This window comes from Octopus sinensis, linkage group LG27, assembly GCF_006345805.1.
Source record: "Octopus sinensis linkage group LG27, ASM634580v1, whole genome shotgun sequence".
Taxonomy (NCBI): Eukaryota; Metazoa; Mollusca; class Cephalopoda; order Octopoda; family Octopodidae; genus Octopus; species Octopus sinensis.
In genome coordinates, this window is record NC_043023.1 from 1538820 (window position 1) to 1555581 (window position 16762).

The 16762-nt window shown below is 36.9% G+C and overlaps 1 protein-coding gene across 1 annotated transcript in view; it reads right to left on the minus strand.

Annotated features, from left to right (window-relative positions):
- Positions 1–16762, minus strand: part of LOC115225473 (sperm-tail PG-rich repeat-containing protein 2-like) — a 604424-nt gene that overhangs the window by 545789 nt on the left and 41873 nt on the right. Inside the window, exons 3-4 of the mRNA XM_029796428.2 lie at positions 6681–6785; positions 2357–2516 (exon numbers count right to left, since the gene is read on the minus strand). Coding sequence (XP_029652288.1) covers positions 2357–2516; positions 6681–6785 — 265 coding nt within the window. The remainder of the gene's footprint in view (positions 1–2356; positions 2517–6680; positions 6786–16762) is intronic.

Consider the following 16762-nt stretch of genomic DNA (forward strand, 5'->3'; position numbering starts at 1 on the left):
TTAACCCCACTTCATCATCATCATCATCATCGTTTAACGTCCGCTTTCCATGCTAGCATGGGTTGGACGGTTCAACTGGGGTCTGGGAAGCCCAAAGGCTGCACCAGGCCAGTCAGATCTGGCAGTGTTTCTACAGCTGGATGCCCTTCCTAACACCAACCACTTCGAGAGTGTAGTGGGTGCTTTTTATGTGCCACCAACACAGGTGCCAGACGAGGCTGGCAAACGGCCATGCTCGGATGGTGTTTTTTATGTGCCACCGACACAGGTGCCAGATGAGGAAATATATATATATATATATATATATATATATATATATATAAATTAGAGAAAAACCACTATTATGTAAGTCAAACAATGATAAATTGAATATTTCCCTGTAAGTTTGGAGTTATACTCCCTGATATTATTATTATTATATATATGTATTATTGAGGGGTGTATGAAAATATTGAGCCTCAACAGAAAAAGCATAGTACAAACTTCTGATGAAGGTGCTAGACTTCAAAACTTTTTATACAGCCTTCTATATATATAATATATTATATATAAATATATATATATTATACTATATATATATATATAAATCTATATATATATATATATATATATATATATATATATATATATATATTACAATAAAGTGAAACAATTATTAATGATTTTACCAAGGGGTCAACATGGAATTAAAACCTTCTAGGTAAATTTTACAAATATTATAGTAATTATATGCATAATTATAACACTCCAAGCGTGATAGTTGCCAGAGCAGCCGACTGGCTTCCGCACAAGTAGCACGTGAATTTGCCAGTGACATGTGAAAAAACATTTGAGCAAGGTCGTTGCCTGTGCCACTGGACTGGCTCTTGTGCAGGTGGCAGGTAAAAAACACCATATGAGCATGGCCATTGCCAGTACTGCCTGAGTGGCCCTCATGCCGGTGGTACGTAAAGCACCCACTACACTCTCAGGGTGGTTGGCGTTAAGAAGGGCATCCAGCTGTAGAGACTCTGCCAGATCAGATTGGAGCCTGGTGCAGCCATCTGGTTTGCCAGTCTCCAGGTAAATAAGCATGTGGAGAGGCTTATAGCCAATCCCTTGCAATAATTATATATATATATATATATATATATGTATATTCTTTTACTTGTTTCAGTCATTTGACTGCAGCCAGGTGAAGCACAGCCTTTAGTCAAACAAATTGACCCCAGGTCTTATTCTTTGTAAGTCTAGTACTTTTACTGAACTGCTAAATTATGGGGATGTAAACACACTAACATCAGTTGTCAAGCTATGCTAGAGGGAGAAACACAGACATACAAATACACAGACACACATATATATATATATATCATATATGCACATAAGTGATAGGCTTCTTTTCAGTTTCCATCACTGAAATCTACTCACAAAGCTTTGGTTGGCCCGAGGCTGTAGTTGAAGACACTTGCCCAAGTTGATATGCAGTGGGACTGAACCCAGAGCCATGTGATTGGGAAGCAAGATTCTTAACCACACAGCCACTCCTGCACCTATACATACATACATACATACATACTTACATACATACATACATATATATAAATATATATGTGTGTGAAAGCATGTGGCCATGTAGTTAGGGTGTTGTACTCCTGATTGATCTAGTGATTGCAGGTTCAAACCCAGTCTGAGCAGCAACTTGTGTTCTTGAGCAAGACACTTCATTTCACATTGCACCAGCCCACTCAGCTGTAAATGGGTCACCCTATGATAGACTAGCCTCCCAGTCAGAGTGGATGTTGGCCTGTTTGCCTAGCCAGTGGGGTAGCATCATTGGAAGCTAAAATGAAGCAAAGTACATTATGACCAGCAATGTATACCAACATCCGATAGTCTTAGCCGATCACGTCTCAGACCATTTGATTCTGGCTTGATTCCAGCCAGCATGACCAGTACCAAAATGATTAAATCAAAACAATAAAAATAAATTTGTTTTGCAAGATTTTTGATGTAAAATCATGTGTTGAAACAGATGTTGTTGTATTTATGAATGGTCATTTTGCCAGTTTAGCCAATAATGGCTGACCGTTAGTAAGGAGAGACACACAAATAAGAAAGAAGAAAGCAAAGGACCACTGATGCGGTCACAGGAGTGTGACGAAAGAACTTTGGCTGAAATAAGATTAAGATTAATGTAAAAAATAAATAACACTGAAGCAAAATAACACCAAATATATAGTGCGTGTGTTTTTATTGGCTAAACTGGCAAAATGACCATTCCGAAATACAACAATAATAAAAATAAACAAAAGCAAAAAAAAAATATAATCTAAAAAAATAAAAACAGATAGAAACAATGAAGCGAGACACATACCAGGGAGCAGTTTAGCATCTATGTCATTCTGGAACCGAACAGAGGTTTGACCAAAGGGGCTCATCTTCATGCAAGAGGCCTTTTTGATTCTTTCAAGTGCACATCTGGGATCGTTGTAAAGTCCTGGAGCAGGATTCGTGTTCACGTGTTTAGTGAAGCGCTAGAAAGAGAAGCAAACAAAGAGGATTGCTATGAAGTCTCACTGATGCCACTGGTCTGTTCGTGTTTAGGTGGTACTGTTTTTTCTATAAGAAAGCTTTATGTCTGCTTTTATATGTCTATGTTCAAAGGGACATAAATGGTTGTGTGATTAAGGGGCAGTTTGGTTCTGGTTTCAGTTCTGCTTTATTGCCTTGTACTATAGGTTTTACTATAGATGGTGGATGGGTAGATGAATAGGTAGATGGAGGGGTGGCTGGATGCAAGGGGTAGCTGGATAGATGGAAGGATGGCTAGATACATAGATTGGACAAATGGATGGACAAGTCAATGAATGGTAGGGTGGATAAGTGGGTGGGTGGATGGCAGCCTCCTCTGGACCCTGCGCTGGTGGCACGTAAAAAGCACCCGCTACACTAATGGAGTGGTTGCCATTAGGAAAGGCATCCAGCTGTAGAAACAATGCCAGATCAGATTGGAGCCTGGTGCAGCCTCCTGGTTTCCCAGACCCCGGTCAAACTATCCAACCCATGCTAGCATGGAAAATGGATGTTAAACAATGATGATGATGATGATTATTTATATATATATATATATATATATAGGTGGAGAATTCACAAAAAAAAGAAAAGATGAACACAGGTGGCATAGACAACAAACAGATGTATTAGTTTAATGCTCGGGAAGTGAAAAAGTCTTTAACGTTTCAAGCCTACGCTCTTCCACAGAAAGGAACACAGAAAGAAACAAGGAGGGAAAATAAAGAATGTGTAGTGGCTAGCATGTATATATATATATATATATACATACAAGCAGTTAAGTCTGGTTTCACCCAGTTGATTTGGATGAGGTGGCTGTAAAACCTGTGTACACAATCGACTTGTTAGGGCATGCTTATGTTAAATAACAATTTTAGAATGACTTTTTTTTCTGTCAAAACGCTAAAAATAACTGAGCAACGAAAAAAAACAACCAAGATTTAACCAAATCAAAAACTAAACCCAAATACTAAGCAAACAAAGACGAACCATCTCACTTCCATTGCACACACACACATACATATAAACCCCTTTTACATACACACATATATTCACACAGAGTTGAAATGCTCACCCCTTCCTTCCTTATTCATAAATACAAGAGTATTATTATAGTAGATTATCTCGGTAACCATGGGAGTTATGAAAAAAACAAAGCCCGGCATCACCTCCGGATCATTCTACAAATCTGTGTAATTTTTCGCACAATTCCACCCAGCCGTTTGACCGTGAATTCCAAGAGAAGAAAGAATCGCTCATGTCAAAGTTATATGTGTATATATATATTGCCATGATGGATCGGTAGCCACTACACACATTTTTTTCTCTCCTTGTTTCCTTCTATGTTCCTTTCTGTAGAAGAGCATAGGCTCAAAACGTAAAAGACTTTTTCAATTCCCAAGTATTATACTAATACATCTGTTTGTTGTCTACGCCACCTGTCTTTGTCTTTAGTTTTTTTCGTGAATTCTCCCTATAATATATATATATATATATATATACAAGATAAGGGCAGAAGAAAAATTCTAATGCCAGATACGCCAAAACAAAAAATTTATGCGTCTCGAAACAAACCGATAGAAATCTCTAAAAAATTTGTTATTACCGTATTGGTCCAATTGGGTATGAATAAGTATTTCATTTATATCTCACGTATGTGCCGCTGAAGAGGGGAAAATTTCTTGTGAATTAACCCCGAAATTGGACCAATACAGTAATAACGAATTTTTTAGAGATTTCTATCAGTTTGTTTCGAGACGCATAAATTTAATGGTTATCAACAATTTTTTGTTTCGGTGTATCTGGCATTAGAATTTTTCTTCTGCCCTTATCTTGTAAATTATGTATAAATTTTACCTTTAAAGGCATTTTTTGATATGCTGGCCATTGATAAAATTTTTTTCCCCAAAAAAATTTTATCCTATATCAATTATATATGTATGTATATATATATATTGTTACGGAATCACCCGTCGTCGCCCGTCCCGAACGGCTCACACAAGTTCCGCCACGGAACTCGTGAGAGGCGGAGAGAGGAGATACAGATAGATACTTCCACAACCTCAACAGCACAGAGATACAGAGGCACAACCCGAGATACAACCCAAAGAGGCAAGGCAACAACTGGCAACACTGGCTTATATTCAAACAACAGTTTATACGACAATTACAATTGCTACACATCAAATACATTTAAGGCAGACATTTAAAGGAAGACATGCACGTGACTACTCAATACATCATACAACAGATCAAAGCATAATACAACAGCATGTAACAATATAACAGTCCGGAGACACAACAAGTCATATACAGTATTTCAAAGGTACACGTCCGAAGACACAGTTCTTTAAAGTCTCTTCCTAAACATCACAATCAACAGATAACGTTCACAGTTCTTTATAATCTTTTTCTACACATATCAACACAATTCTGAACATAAATACCACAATCGACATATCGACAAGTCCTTGACTGTTCTTTTCACTGTTCATTCTTTTCCACTGTCTCTTACATCGTGACACCATCAATACACAATCACATACCTTAATTCCCAACTGAATCGCCAGTGTCCCATTCTGCACCTCATCTCTCCGTACCGCTAATTCCCCTGTACATATTCCCTTCTGTGCCGCCAAGTTCTCTCGCATCCCAACTTGCTCCTAAGATTCCACCGCTTGCCCCTTAAATCCAAGGTCCGTCTGTCTTCTTCGAGGACCGGTCAGCGACTCCAAGATCCGTCTGTGCTCCTCCACGACCGCTCAACGACTGCCCTTCTTGACGACCAACTACCAACCGCCAGAACCACACTTCCTTGTCCTGCCTTTCTTCCACTCCCCTCATCTCCCTCTGTACCACTCACACCCTCTCTAACTGCCCTGGTCCTTATATCCTATCTATATCGCCTGCTGTCTCTTAGCCTTTCTATTTGCTCTCTGATCTTACTGCCTATCTCTATTTGCTCTCAGCCCTCACTCTATCGCTATCGCCTGCTGCCTATCACCCTCTCACGACAGCTCTCAGATCCTTTAATCTGTCTTCCTCTTCACTTCTTCAAGGGGTGCTTAGAATGACCTCCAATTCACCTGACAGGACCTCCAATTCAATCTGACAGGACAATGGGTTTATCCTAATGTAGGTCACTGGGACATACTACACTAGCTAAGCCCGTAACAATATATATAATGGTAACTTCTGAAGAGCACAAGGTTACATAATCAGTCTATTATCTAGCACCCGTAGTGTGAAACCAATTGCTGAGATCAGCCATAAAGGATTTATAATACTTTACAGTTTTATATACACACACAAAGGAAGAGAAAGACATATAGTTATGTTTGTCATTAGCCCTGAGTTTCATAAGCAGAACCCAATAGGTGCAGGAGTGGCTGTGTGGTAAGTAGCTTGCCTACCAACCTCATGGTTCCAGGTTCAGTCCCACTGTATGGCACCTTGGACAAGTGTCTTCTTCTATAGCTTTGGATCTACCACAGACTTGTGAGTGGATTTGGTAGACCGAAACTGAAAGAAGCCCAATGTATATATGTTCAGTAAAATTTAGATTCAGTTGAATATGGTACTTAAGTCAAAGGCACCAGAATTTAGTATGGTATTATCCATATAATTCAAAATGGGGTGATTATAATCGAAATAAGTAACAAAGATATCCAAAGGTAATGCATTACCTCTGGATATCCTTGTTGCTTATTTTGATTATGTATATTATATATGTATGTATGTGTGTTTGTATATGTTTGTGTATCTGTGTTTGTCACCCCAACATCGCTTGACAACCGATGCTGGTGTGTTTACGTCCCCGTAACTTAGCAGTTTGGTAAAAGGGACAGATATAATAAGTACTAGGCTTACAAAGAATAAGCCCTGGGGTCGATTTGCTCCAGCATGGTCGCAGTCAAATGAGTGAAGCAAGTAAAAGAGTAAAAAGAGTGAAGAGCTGCATGAACTGGATCAATGTGAAATGAAAAGAGTTTGCACGTGAACACAGCACACCACTCATGTTGGGAATTGAAACCTTGATGTTATGACCATGAGTCCAACCTTCTAACCACGAGGTCATGCATATTTGCCGTCAATAAGGGAAGAAAATACGTGAGTTCAATACTTACCTTGGCTTGACTATAGAATGGTGGATGTTCTGTAAACGGTGTCTCCGGTTTCACGGCTGAATCAAACTGGCTTTTCATGATGTACTCAGCTGGTCCTGGGGTACTCTGAAAGGACAGAGTGAAAAGTGTCAATAGGGTTACAGAGAGGGTTCTTTAATGATTGCTGTTGTTGTTGTTATTTGGCCGGAGATCAGTTCTTAACCAGCTGATCTATGATCAAAGATGTTCCATCTGTGACCATTCCATCTTTTATTCAGACATAGTGTATCTAGGACTACATTATCTAATGTATAGTATAGTAGTTAGTATTGGTGGTTATGGTAGTTGTTTTTTAACCCCACAGCAGTCCTTATTTCTTTATTGCCCACAGGGGGCTAAACACAGAGGGAACAACCAAGGACAGACAAAGGGATTAAGTCGATTACATCAACCCCAGTGCATAACTGGTACTTAATTTAACGACCCCGAAAGGATGAAAGGCAAAGTCGACCTCGGCGGAATTTGAACTCAGAAGGTAACGGCAGACAAAATACCTATTTCTTTACTACCCACAAGGTGCCAAACACAGAGAGGACAAACAAGGACAGATAAATGGATTAAGGCGATTACATCGACCCCAGTGCGTAAATGGTACTTAATTTATCAACCCCGAAAGAATGAAAGGCAAAGTCGACCTTGGCGGAATTTGAACTCAGAACATAACGGCAGACAAAATACCGCTAAGAATTTCACCCGGCATGCTAACGTTTCTGCCAGATTGACCCTAGAGCAGTCCTAATCAACCAGATATATGATCAATGATGTTCCAAATATGACCATCCCATTTTTTATTCAGACATAGTGTATCTAGCAATACATTATCTAATGTATAGTATAGCAGTTAGTATTGGTGGTTATAGATATTGTTTAACCCCAGGTCAGTCCAAGTCCAGAAGATCTATGATCAAAGATGTTCCAGCTGTAATCATCCCATCCCATCCCATCTTTTATCCAGGCATAGTGTATCTAGGACTACATTATCTAATGTATAGTATAGCAGTTAGTATTGGTGGTTATAGTAGTTTTTATTTTAGCCCCAGAGCAGTCCTGATCAACCAGATATATGATCAAATATGTTCCAGATGTGACTAGTATCAGTGGCTAGAGCAGATATTTTTTAGCCCCGGGTCAGTCCCGATCCAGCAAACCTATGATCAATGCTTGCGTGTGTACGTACACTTACACATGTGTATAATTATCAGTGAATTACTTGCAAAGTTTGCACACAATTTGGCTGTTTACCTCTGTCCACTCAAGAATTCCCTACACATTTCTTCCTCTTCCATCTTCTACTTAAACCTCTTCTAGTCCACTTTTACTCATCCGCACGATCATCCCCTTCCCATTCTCCCTCCATCCCTTCTACCATCATCGTCCTACCCCTCTTTTTTTTCGCTTTCTTCTTCCCCACCTCTTTCTTCTCTCTCTCTCTCTCTCTCTCTCTCCCTCTATTTATATCTGACATGGTGACTGAATCATCTAATTTCATGATTCGTCTAATATCCACATCGAAGTTAATGAAGTGAGTGAGCTGAATTCCGACTGTATATATAAATATACACACATACACACACAATGACACATGTATATATAAACACACACACATAGTGACATATATATATACACACACATATACATGTACACTATATATATATATACACATACACACACACACATGTATATATACCTATATATATGCATATATATATATACATATACACACATATATATACCTATATATATATATATACATAAATATATATATGTCTATACATTTGTATAAACATATGTATACACATACATACATATGTATGTTTTTATATTACACATATACTTGTATATTTACCTAATATTATATATATATATATATATATATATATATATATATATACACATATATATATATATACACACACATATACATGTACACTATATATATATATATATATATATATATATATACACATATATATATATATATATATATGCACATACCTATATATATGTATATATATATATATACCATATATAGCTATTTATATTTATATATATGTGTGAATATATATATGTGTAAATATATAAATATTCACACAGAATATATATATATTCTGTGTGAATACATGTATGCATACACACACAAACACACATACACACTAACACGTGGATGCATGCGCCTACATACATACACACACTTATACGCAGCAGCAATGGGGTGGAATATAGATACCAGAATAACACAACTCCAAAAATAAAGAAAATAAAACAATACAGTAAAAACAAAAATTATATAAATAAATAAATAAATAAATACAAATATTGAAATCGATAGGAAGTCCGTGACAAAATAAATAATATTTCAACGAATCACATCAGACATTTCTCCCACCCACGCACCCGCCCACAAACACATACCCCTCAAAACCAGTGCCATCCCCTAACTGAAAGCCAGACCGTTAAATTAAAAATATAATACAGAAATAGATATTTGTGCGTGTCTTTGCGTGTGGGCAGAGTGGGGACGGTTTTGTTTCATTTGTTAGGTTTGACGTCTGTTTTTCAATGGTAGCATGGGTTAGTGGGGTATTTACATTTCAGACAGTACTTTTCAGCTGGGTGCCTTTCCTATCACCAACTCTCACCTGTTTTTCAAATGTGTTTATAGGTACAAACATCTGTGTGTGCATGAGTATGTTTGTAAATGCATCTGTTTCATACGTTCGTTTTAACTCCTATTTGCTTTGGTAGCATGGGTCAGATGAGTATATTTTTCAGAGAGTATTCTGCAGAGTATTTAAATCTCAGCTGTCATGCATATAGGTGCTTATTCTATTGGTCTTTCTTTCCGAACTGCTAAGTTACGGGGGATGTAAACACACTGACATCAGTTGTCAAGTGATGTTGGTGGGGACAAACACAGACACATAAACATATACATACGAGCATGATCATTACCAGCGTCGCCTTACTGGTACTTGTGCCCATGCTTGTAGGATGCCAAGAGCACCATTAGAGTGTGATGATTGCCAGAGCAGCCAACTGACTTCCATGCCAGTGGCACGTAAAAGGGCACCATTCGAGCGTGATCGTTACCAACGTCGCCTTACTGGCACCTGTGCTGGTGGCATGTGTAAAAGGATTCAAGCGAGGTTGTTGCCAGTACCGCCTGACCGGCCTCCGTGCCGGTGGCACGTAAAAAGCACCCACTACACTCTTGGAGTGGTTGGCGTTAGGAAGGGCATCCAGCTGTAGAAACTCTGCCAGATCAAGATTGGAGCCTGGTGCAACCATCTGGTTCGCCAGCCCTCGGTCAAAATCGTCCAACCCATGCTAGCATGGAAAGAGGACGATGATGATGATGATGATGATGATATATATATATATAAATGGAGTTAAACGCAGGTGTTATTCAAATTCTCTTACTTCCGGCACGTTTTGAAGACATCATTGGTATTATTCCAAAGGAATAAATTAGTGTAAAACAATGTAATCTCTTCAGGGAAATGAAGAAATAAAAATTCGTCAATAACGCATTTTAACAGAATATGATGGATATGTATAGTGATTAACTGAACGCTATTAAGTTTTTTTAAAAAACGTTAGAGGATATAATGTCAAAGATAGCCTATAGAAAGAGGAGGGTTAAAGGAAATAAAAAAAAGCAGAAACCAACTAAATGAGAAATATAGAACGATATGTGAATTAAATAAAAGCCTAAAGTCTTGGAAAAAAAATATGTCTAGTGGAAGTGAAATGTAAGAAGAAAATCAATGTTTAAATTATATATAATGGTAGATATCACTTATATGAACTAAAGGTATGTTTCTGCCAATGTTTACATTGATAAGCATGCTCTATAACCATGTCTAGAAGGGTTTTTTTAGAAAAAAGAATAAAAAAATAGTTCAGTTACAGAGATGACAAAATTCCTTGCCTTTATCATAAGGGAATGAAAAGGAAAGAATCAACCAATCTAAATTAAATTGTTTATTATGGTCTTTTAGGTACCACATTAATTTACTAAGGCCTGTTATATTATAACCATCCCTAAATGTAGAGTAATGATTAGAAATTCTTTTAGATAACTGAGAAGAAGAACTACCTATATAAAAAAAAAAGACATCGGTACCTGAAGTAATTTTACACTGGTATATAGAGTTTTTAATCTTAGAATTACTAGACAAAAACTTAATTCTGTTGGAATTGACTTCAGAGACAATAACCTTGTTATTAATATTTCTAGGGGAATGGATGGTATTAGCTAAATTAATGTTAGTATTAGTCAATTGATTCTTATTTAACAGACTAATATTATGTGGGAGGCACAATGGCCCAGTGGTTAGGGCAGCGGATTCGCAGTTGGAGGATTGCGGTTTCAATTCCCAGACCAGGCGTTATGTGTGTTTATTGAGCGAAAACACCTAAAAGCTCCACAAGGCTCCAGTAGGGGGTGGTGGCGATCCCTCTTGTACTCTTTTGCCCCAACTTTCTCTCACTCTTTCTTCCTGTTTCTTGAGTAATGCTGCGGTGGACTGGCGTCCTATCCAGCTGGGGAGAACACGTACGCCATAGAAACTGGGAAACTGGGCCCATGAGCCTGGCTAGGCTTGAAAAGGGCGCATAAAATTAAAAAAATATTATGTGAGGAGATAATTTGTAAGAGATCTTTTGTTGGAAAAAACAAATCTTAACCGTATGCGAGCTGATAATAGAGTAATATCTAGAAGTCTTTGCAAATAAGTGCATGGGTGCATACATTTGCGTGTGTACATGTCATATGTCAGCTTTTACATCCATTTTTCTTTGGTGGCATAGGTTAGATGAGTGCTTAACTCAATATTTTGCAATCCAAAGCTTTTCCTGTCACCAACACTCACCTGTTTTTTAAATGTATATATGGGTGTTTACATTTGTGTGCATGCTTGTATGTACTCCATTTGTTAGTTTTTAAGTCCATTTTTTCTATGGTAGCACCTGTTATAGAAGTATATAATTTAGACACTACAACTGGATACCTTTCCTGTCACCAACTCTCACCTGTTTTTGAAAGGAGTGTATGTGTGTCTCCATTTGTGTGTGTGTGCCTTTTCTTAGGTTTTACATCTGTTTTTCCATGATAGCATAGGTTAGATGAGTATATAATTCAGATAGAACTTTACAACTTCTTAACACCAACTCTCATTTGTTTTTCAAATATGTGCATGTGTGCACATGTGCGCTTTTGTGTGTGTGTGTGTGTGTGTGTGTGTGTGTGTTCGTGTGTGATTGTTTCATTTTTTTACATCTGTTTTTCTGTGCCGGCTGGATGCCCTTCTCATTTCAATCCCTTACCTGTTTATTTTATTTAAAGGTCTCTTACTCCATATAGCTTCAAAGCAAGTGGACCATTTGTTGGCAAGGGAAATAACAACCCGGAGCTGAACAATTTATATATAAATATGTGTGTGTGATTCAATAGTTCTGTTTTTATGTCAGATTTTTTAGTCTTGAATTAGTTAAACAATTGTATTACTTATGCAGTAATCCCTCGACTATCGTGGGTGTTATGTTCCAAAACCTCTCACAGAAATAATTAAAATCTAAAAAAGTATAAATACCTATCATCTGCAGAAACCTATGTTATACTGAGGAGTCCACGATGTAAATTTACATATATTAGCCACAAAAATCCTCAATGTACTGAGTGTGTGATAGGTGAGTTGTGAAGTATTTAGTGTGGGATAGGTGAACCGCGATGTACTGAGAGTGTGACAGGTGAACCATGATGTACTGAGTGTGTGATAGGTGAAATACTTAGTGGTATTTTGTCTGTGGTTACATTCTGAGTTCAAATTCTGCCGAGGTCAACCTTGCCTTTCATCCTTTCAGGGTCGATAAATTAAGTACCAGTTATGCACTGGGGTCGATGTAATCGACTTAATCCCTTTGTCTGTCCTTGTTTGTTCCCTCTATGTTTAGCCCCTTGTAGGCAATAAAGAAATATGAAAATAGGTGTTGGATTTTCTTTTGGTAGCAATCATTGCTTCTGTTTTTGTGCAACAGCCTTAACCTTCCGGAAAAACTTTTGGGAAAGTTCTTTCACCAACTTTGTTCAATCGTTTGACTGTTCCTTTCACATTATTGCACAAAACGCTTATGAATGTCTCCCATAAATTCAACTTTTCATACATTCGGTGCCAGATAAATTCATGGATTTTTGCAACACATAAGCATTCACCATTTTGGTTTGACCTTTGGACATTACATTACAAACGTGTCTGCCCATAAAATATAATTTTCTTCCTGTAACACCATAAGCTATTTTGTTTGGACTCCATAATTCTGGTTTACCCGTTTGTTCCCATGATTTCTCATTTAGGATTGTGATGTCACTTCCCATGTCTAACTGCATTCTGACATTACTGCTTTCAATTCTCAGATTCACGCATTTTAAGTTTGCTGTGGTCTCAAATTTTCCTACAAACTATTTGACGGATATTTGTCCTCATCTTGTTTGTTATTAACATAACATTTTGGCTGATATACCCTCCAGCCTTCATCAGGTGTCTTGGGGAAATTTCAAACCTGGGTTCTCATTCCTAAGATATTTGTCAATATCTCACAATATTTGTCAACAATCCCAAATAAATTACTATGCTTTATTAACAAACCGTTCTGACATTTATTTCTACATACAAGTATTTCCAACTTATAGCAGGACACTTTTACATTCAAACACGCAACAACCAGCTTTGTTACAAACATTTAAAATTATTAAATTGGTGAAAAAACCTACAACCATTACACTGGTGAACCGTTTCACTACAAATTATTACAATTCTAAGATGGTCAGTTCATAGAATCATTAGCAAACTGGGGGAAAAATACTGCCAAGCATTTTATTTGGGTTTATGTTCTAAGTTGAAATTCTATTGAGGTTTCCTGTACTTTCCATCATTTAGGGGTCAATGAAATATGTATCAGAGGAGCACTGGGGCTGATGTAATTCACTAGACTACTCCCACAATATTTCAGCCCTTTGTGGCTATAGTAGAAAGGATTAACATTATCATCATCATCATCATAATTATTATTATTATTATTATTAACATTATTATAATTATTATTATTATTAACATTATTATCATTATTATTATTATTATTATTATTATTGTCATTATTATTATTATTATTATTAACATTATTATTAACATTATTATTATCATTATCATTAACATTATTATTATATTATAATTATTATTATTATCATCATCATTATTATTAATATTAACATCATCATCATTATTATTATTATTATTATTATTATTATTATCATCAACATTATTATTAATATTATTAACATTATTATTATTATTATTATTATTATTATCATTAACATTATTATTATTAACATTATTGTTATTATTTATTATTATTATTAACATTATTATTATCATTATTAACATTATTATTATTATTATTATAAACATTATTATTGTATGTGGCCCAGTGTGAATCTAGAGCTGTGTACATCGTTACAGTATGTGATGAGTGAAATCATTAGCCAGACGACAACGATTTAATTATAATTATCACAGAGAGGTACTCATGCGGATGACAGTTAGACAAAATAATAATTAGATGGGTGTGTGTGTGTGTCTATGTATGTGTATACATCTTTGTATACATTATTATATATGTAGATACATATATACATAGACACACACATATACAGACACATATATATACATGCACAAACATATACAAACACATACATACGCACACACACACACGTATACACATGCATATGGGCAAACACACATATATACACAAAAACACACATTTATGTACAGACATATGAATATATATATATATATGTGTGTGTGTATGTATATGTGTGTGTGTATATATATATATATATATATGTGTGTGTGTATATATATATATACACACACACACACAAACACACATATCTACACATTTTATTTGTCTGTGTGTGTATATTGTGTGACTGTATGTGTATGTGTATATACACATGTATATAAGTGTGCATATGTACGCATAAACACACAATCATGCATACATAAACACGTGTTTACATATATATATACATACATATATATATACACATACATACATACATATACATACATACATACATACATATATATATATACATATATATACATACATTCATATGTATACATATATATACATACATTCATATATATATATATATATATATATATATATATATATATATATATATATATACTCAAGAAAAACACACACAAACAATGTATATACACAGACTAATGAGAGGTTCTCAAGGTGGTCACTCAATCTAGTAGAAACAGCAGCCAAATCTTCTCCATATCACAAAATGGTAGTCCAAGATATACTACATCAAAATAAAAGTTGGGATGGTCACAGCTAGGACATCTTTGATCATCGGTTCTCATATTCTATTGGTCTCTTTTGTTGTACTGCAAAGTTACAGGGACAGAAACAAACCAGCAGGGAATGTTAAGCAGTGACAGGGTGGGACAAATGTTACACAAATACAAACATAAACATGTGTATTTAACCCCCCCCCACACACACACACGCACACACAAATGGGCATGGCTGTGTGGTAGGATGTTTGCTTCCCAACTACAAATTTTTTGAGTTCAATCCTACAGTATGGCACCTTGGTCAACTGTTTTTTGTTATAGCCTTGGGCTAAGAAAATCTTGTGAATGGATTTGGAGGACAGAAACTGAACGAAGCCCATCATGTATGTTTATATGTGTGTGTGGTGTGTGTGTGTGTGTGTGTTTTCCCTACCACCGTTTGACAATTGAGTGTGGGTTTGTTTGTGTCCCCTTGAATTAGCAGCTCTGCAAAAGAGATTGACAAAAGAAAAAGTGCTGGGGTCAACTCATTCGTTTAAAAACTCCTCAAGACGATGCTCCAGCATGGTCGCAGTCGGGTGACTGAAACAAGTAAAAGATAAACAATAAGAGATGCATAGTTGCATGTGCATGTGTATGTGTGTGTGTGTGTGTTTGTGTCCCACCGCTGACTGACAACCGGTGTTTGTTTGTTTCTGTCCCTTTGACTCAGCAGTTCTGAGAAAGAGACTGATGGAGTAAGTAGCAGGCTTTAAAAATAAATAATAAGTACTGGGCTCGATTCATTCGACTAAAACCTCTTCAAGAGGGTGCCCCAGCATGGCCACACACAGTCTAATGACTGAAGCAAGTAAAAGATGAACAATAAGTGATGCATGTGTGAGTGTGTGTATGAGTGTGTGTGTATGTGTGTGTGTGTTTGTTCCCTACCATTCCTTGACAGCTGGTGATGGTTTGTTTACATCCCCCTTGACTTAGCACTTCAGCAAAAGAGACACTAAGAGGTGTATTCATGCATGTGTGTGTGTGTGTGTGTGTGTGTGTGTGTTGCTCTCTCTTTGCCATGATATTTATTATTGGATAATCGTAAACGAGTGTCCTTGTTATATAAGCAGTATCCATTATTTCTCGTCTTTCATAAAAGTATATCTGGTTATGGGGAAAATATTAGCTCCCTTGGAAACAGCTGAAAGTTAGTGATAGGAAGGGCGTCCAGTCATGGCTCAGTAACCTCCGTATAATCCATGGAGGCATGGAAAAGCAGATGCTATGATGATGATGTCTTGGTGACAGTGATGATGATGATTATAATGATGGTAATGATGGTTGTGATGATAATGGTGATCATAGATAAAGTGTTTGTTCATGATGAGAAATCTGATACTGCCAGTTACACACGAGAGAGGGGGGAATAGGTGGGGATGGAGAAAGGAGGGGAGAGGAGAGGGAGAGAGATAGGTGGGAGAGAGAAGAGGGAGAAAGAAAGAGATATTGCAGTACCACCAAGGCACAGAGAAAGGCACAAAGGGATCGAAGGGGAGAAAATGAAGGAGAGGGAGGGAGAGGAAGAGGGCAAGAAGGGAGAGAGAAAGGAGAGAGGGAGAGAGAAAGGAGAGAAGGTGAGAGAAAGGGGGAAACTGGAGAGAGAGAGGGAGAGAGAAAGGAGAGAGG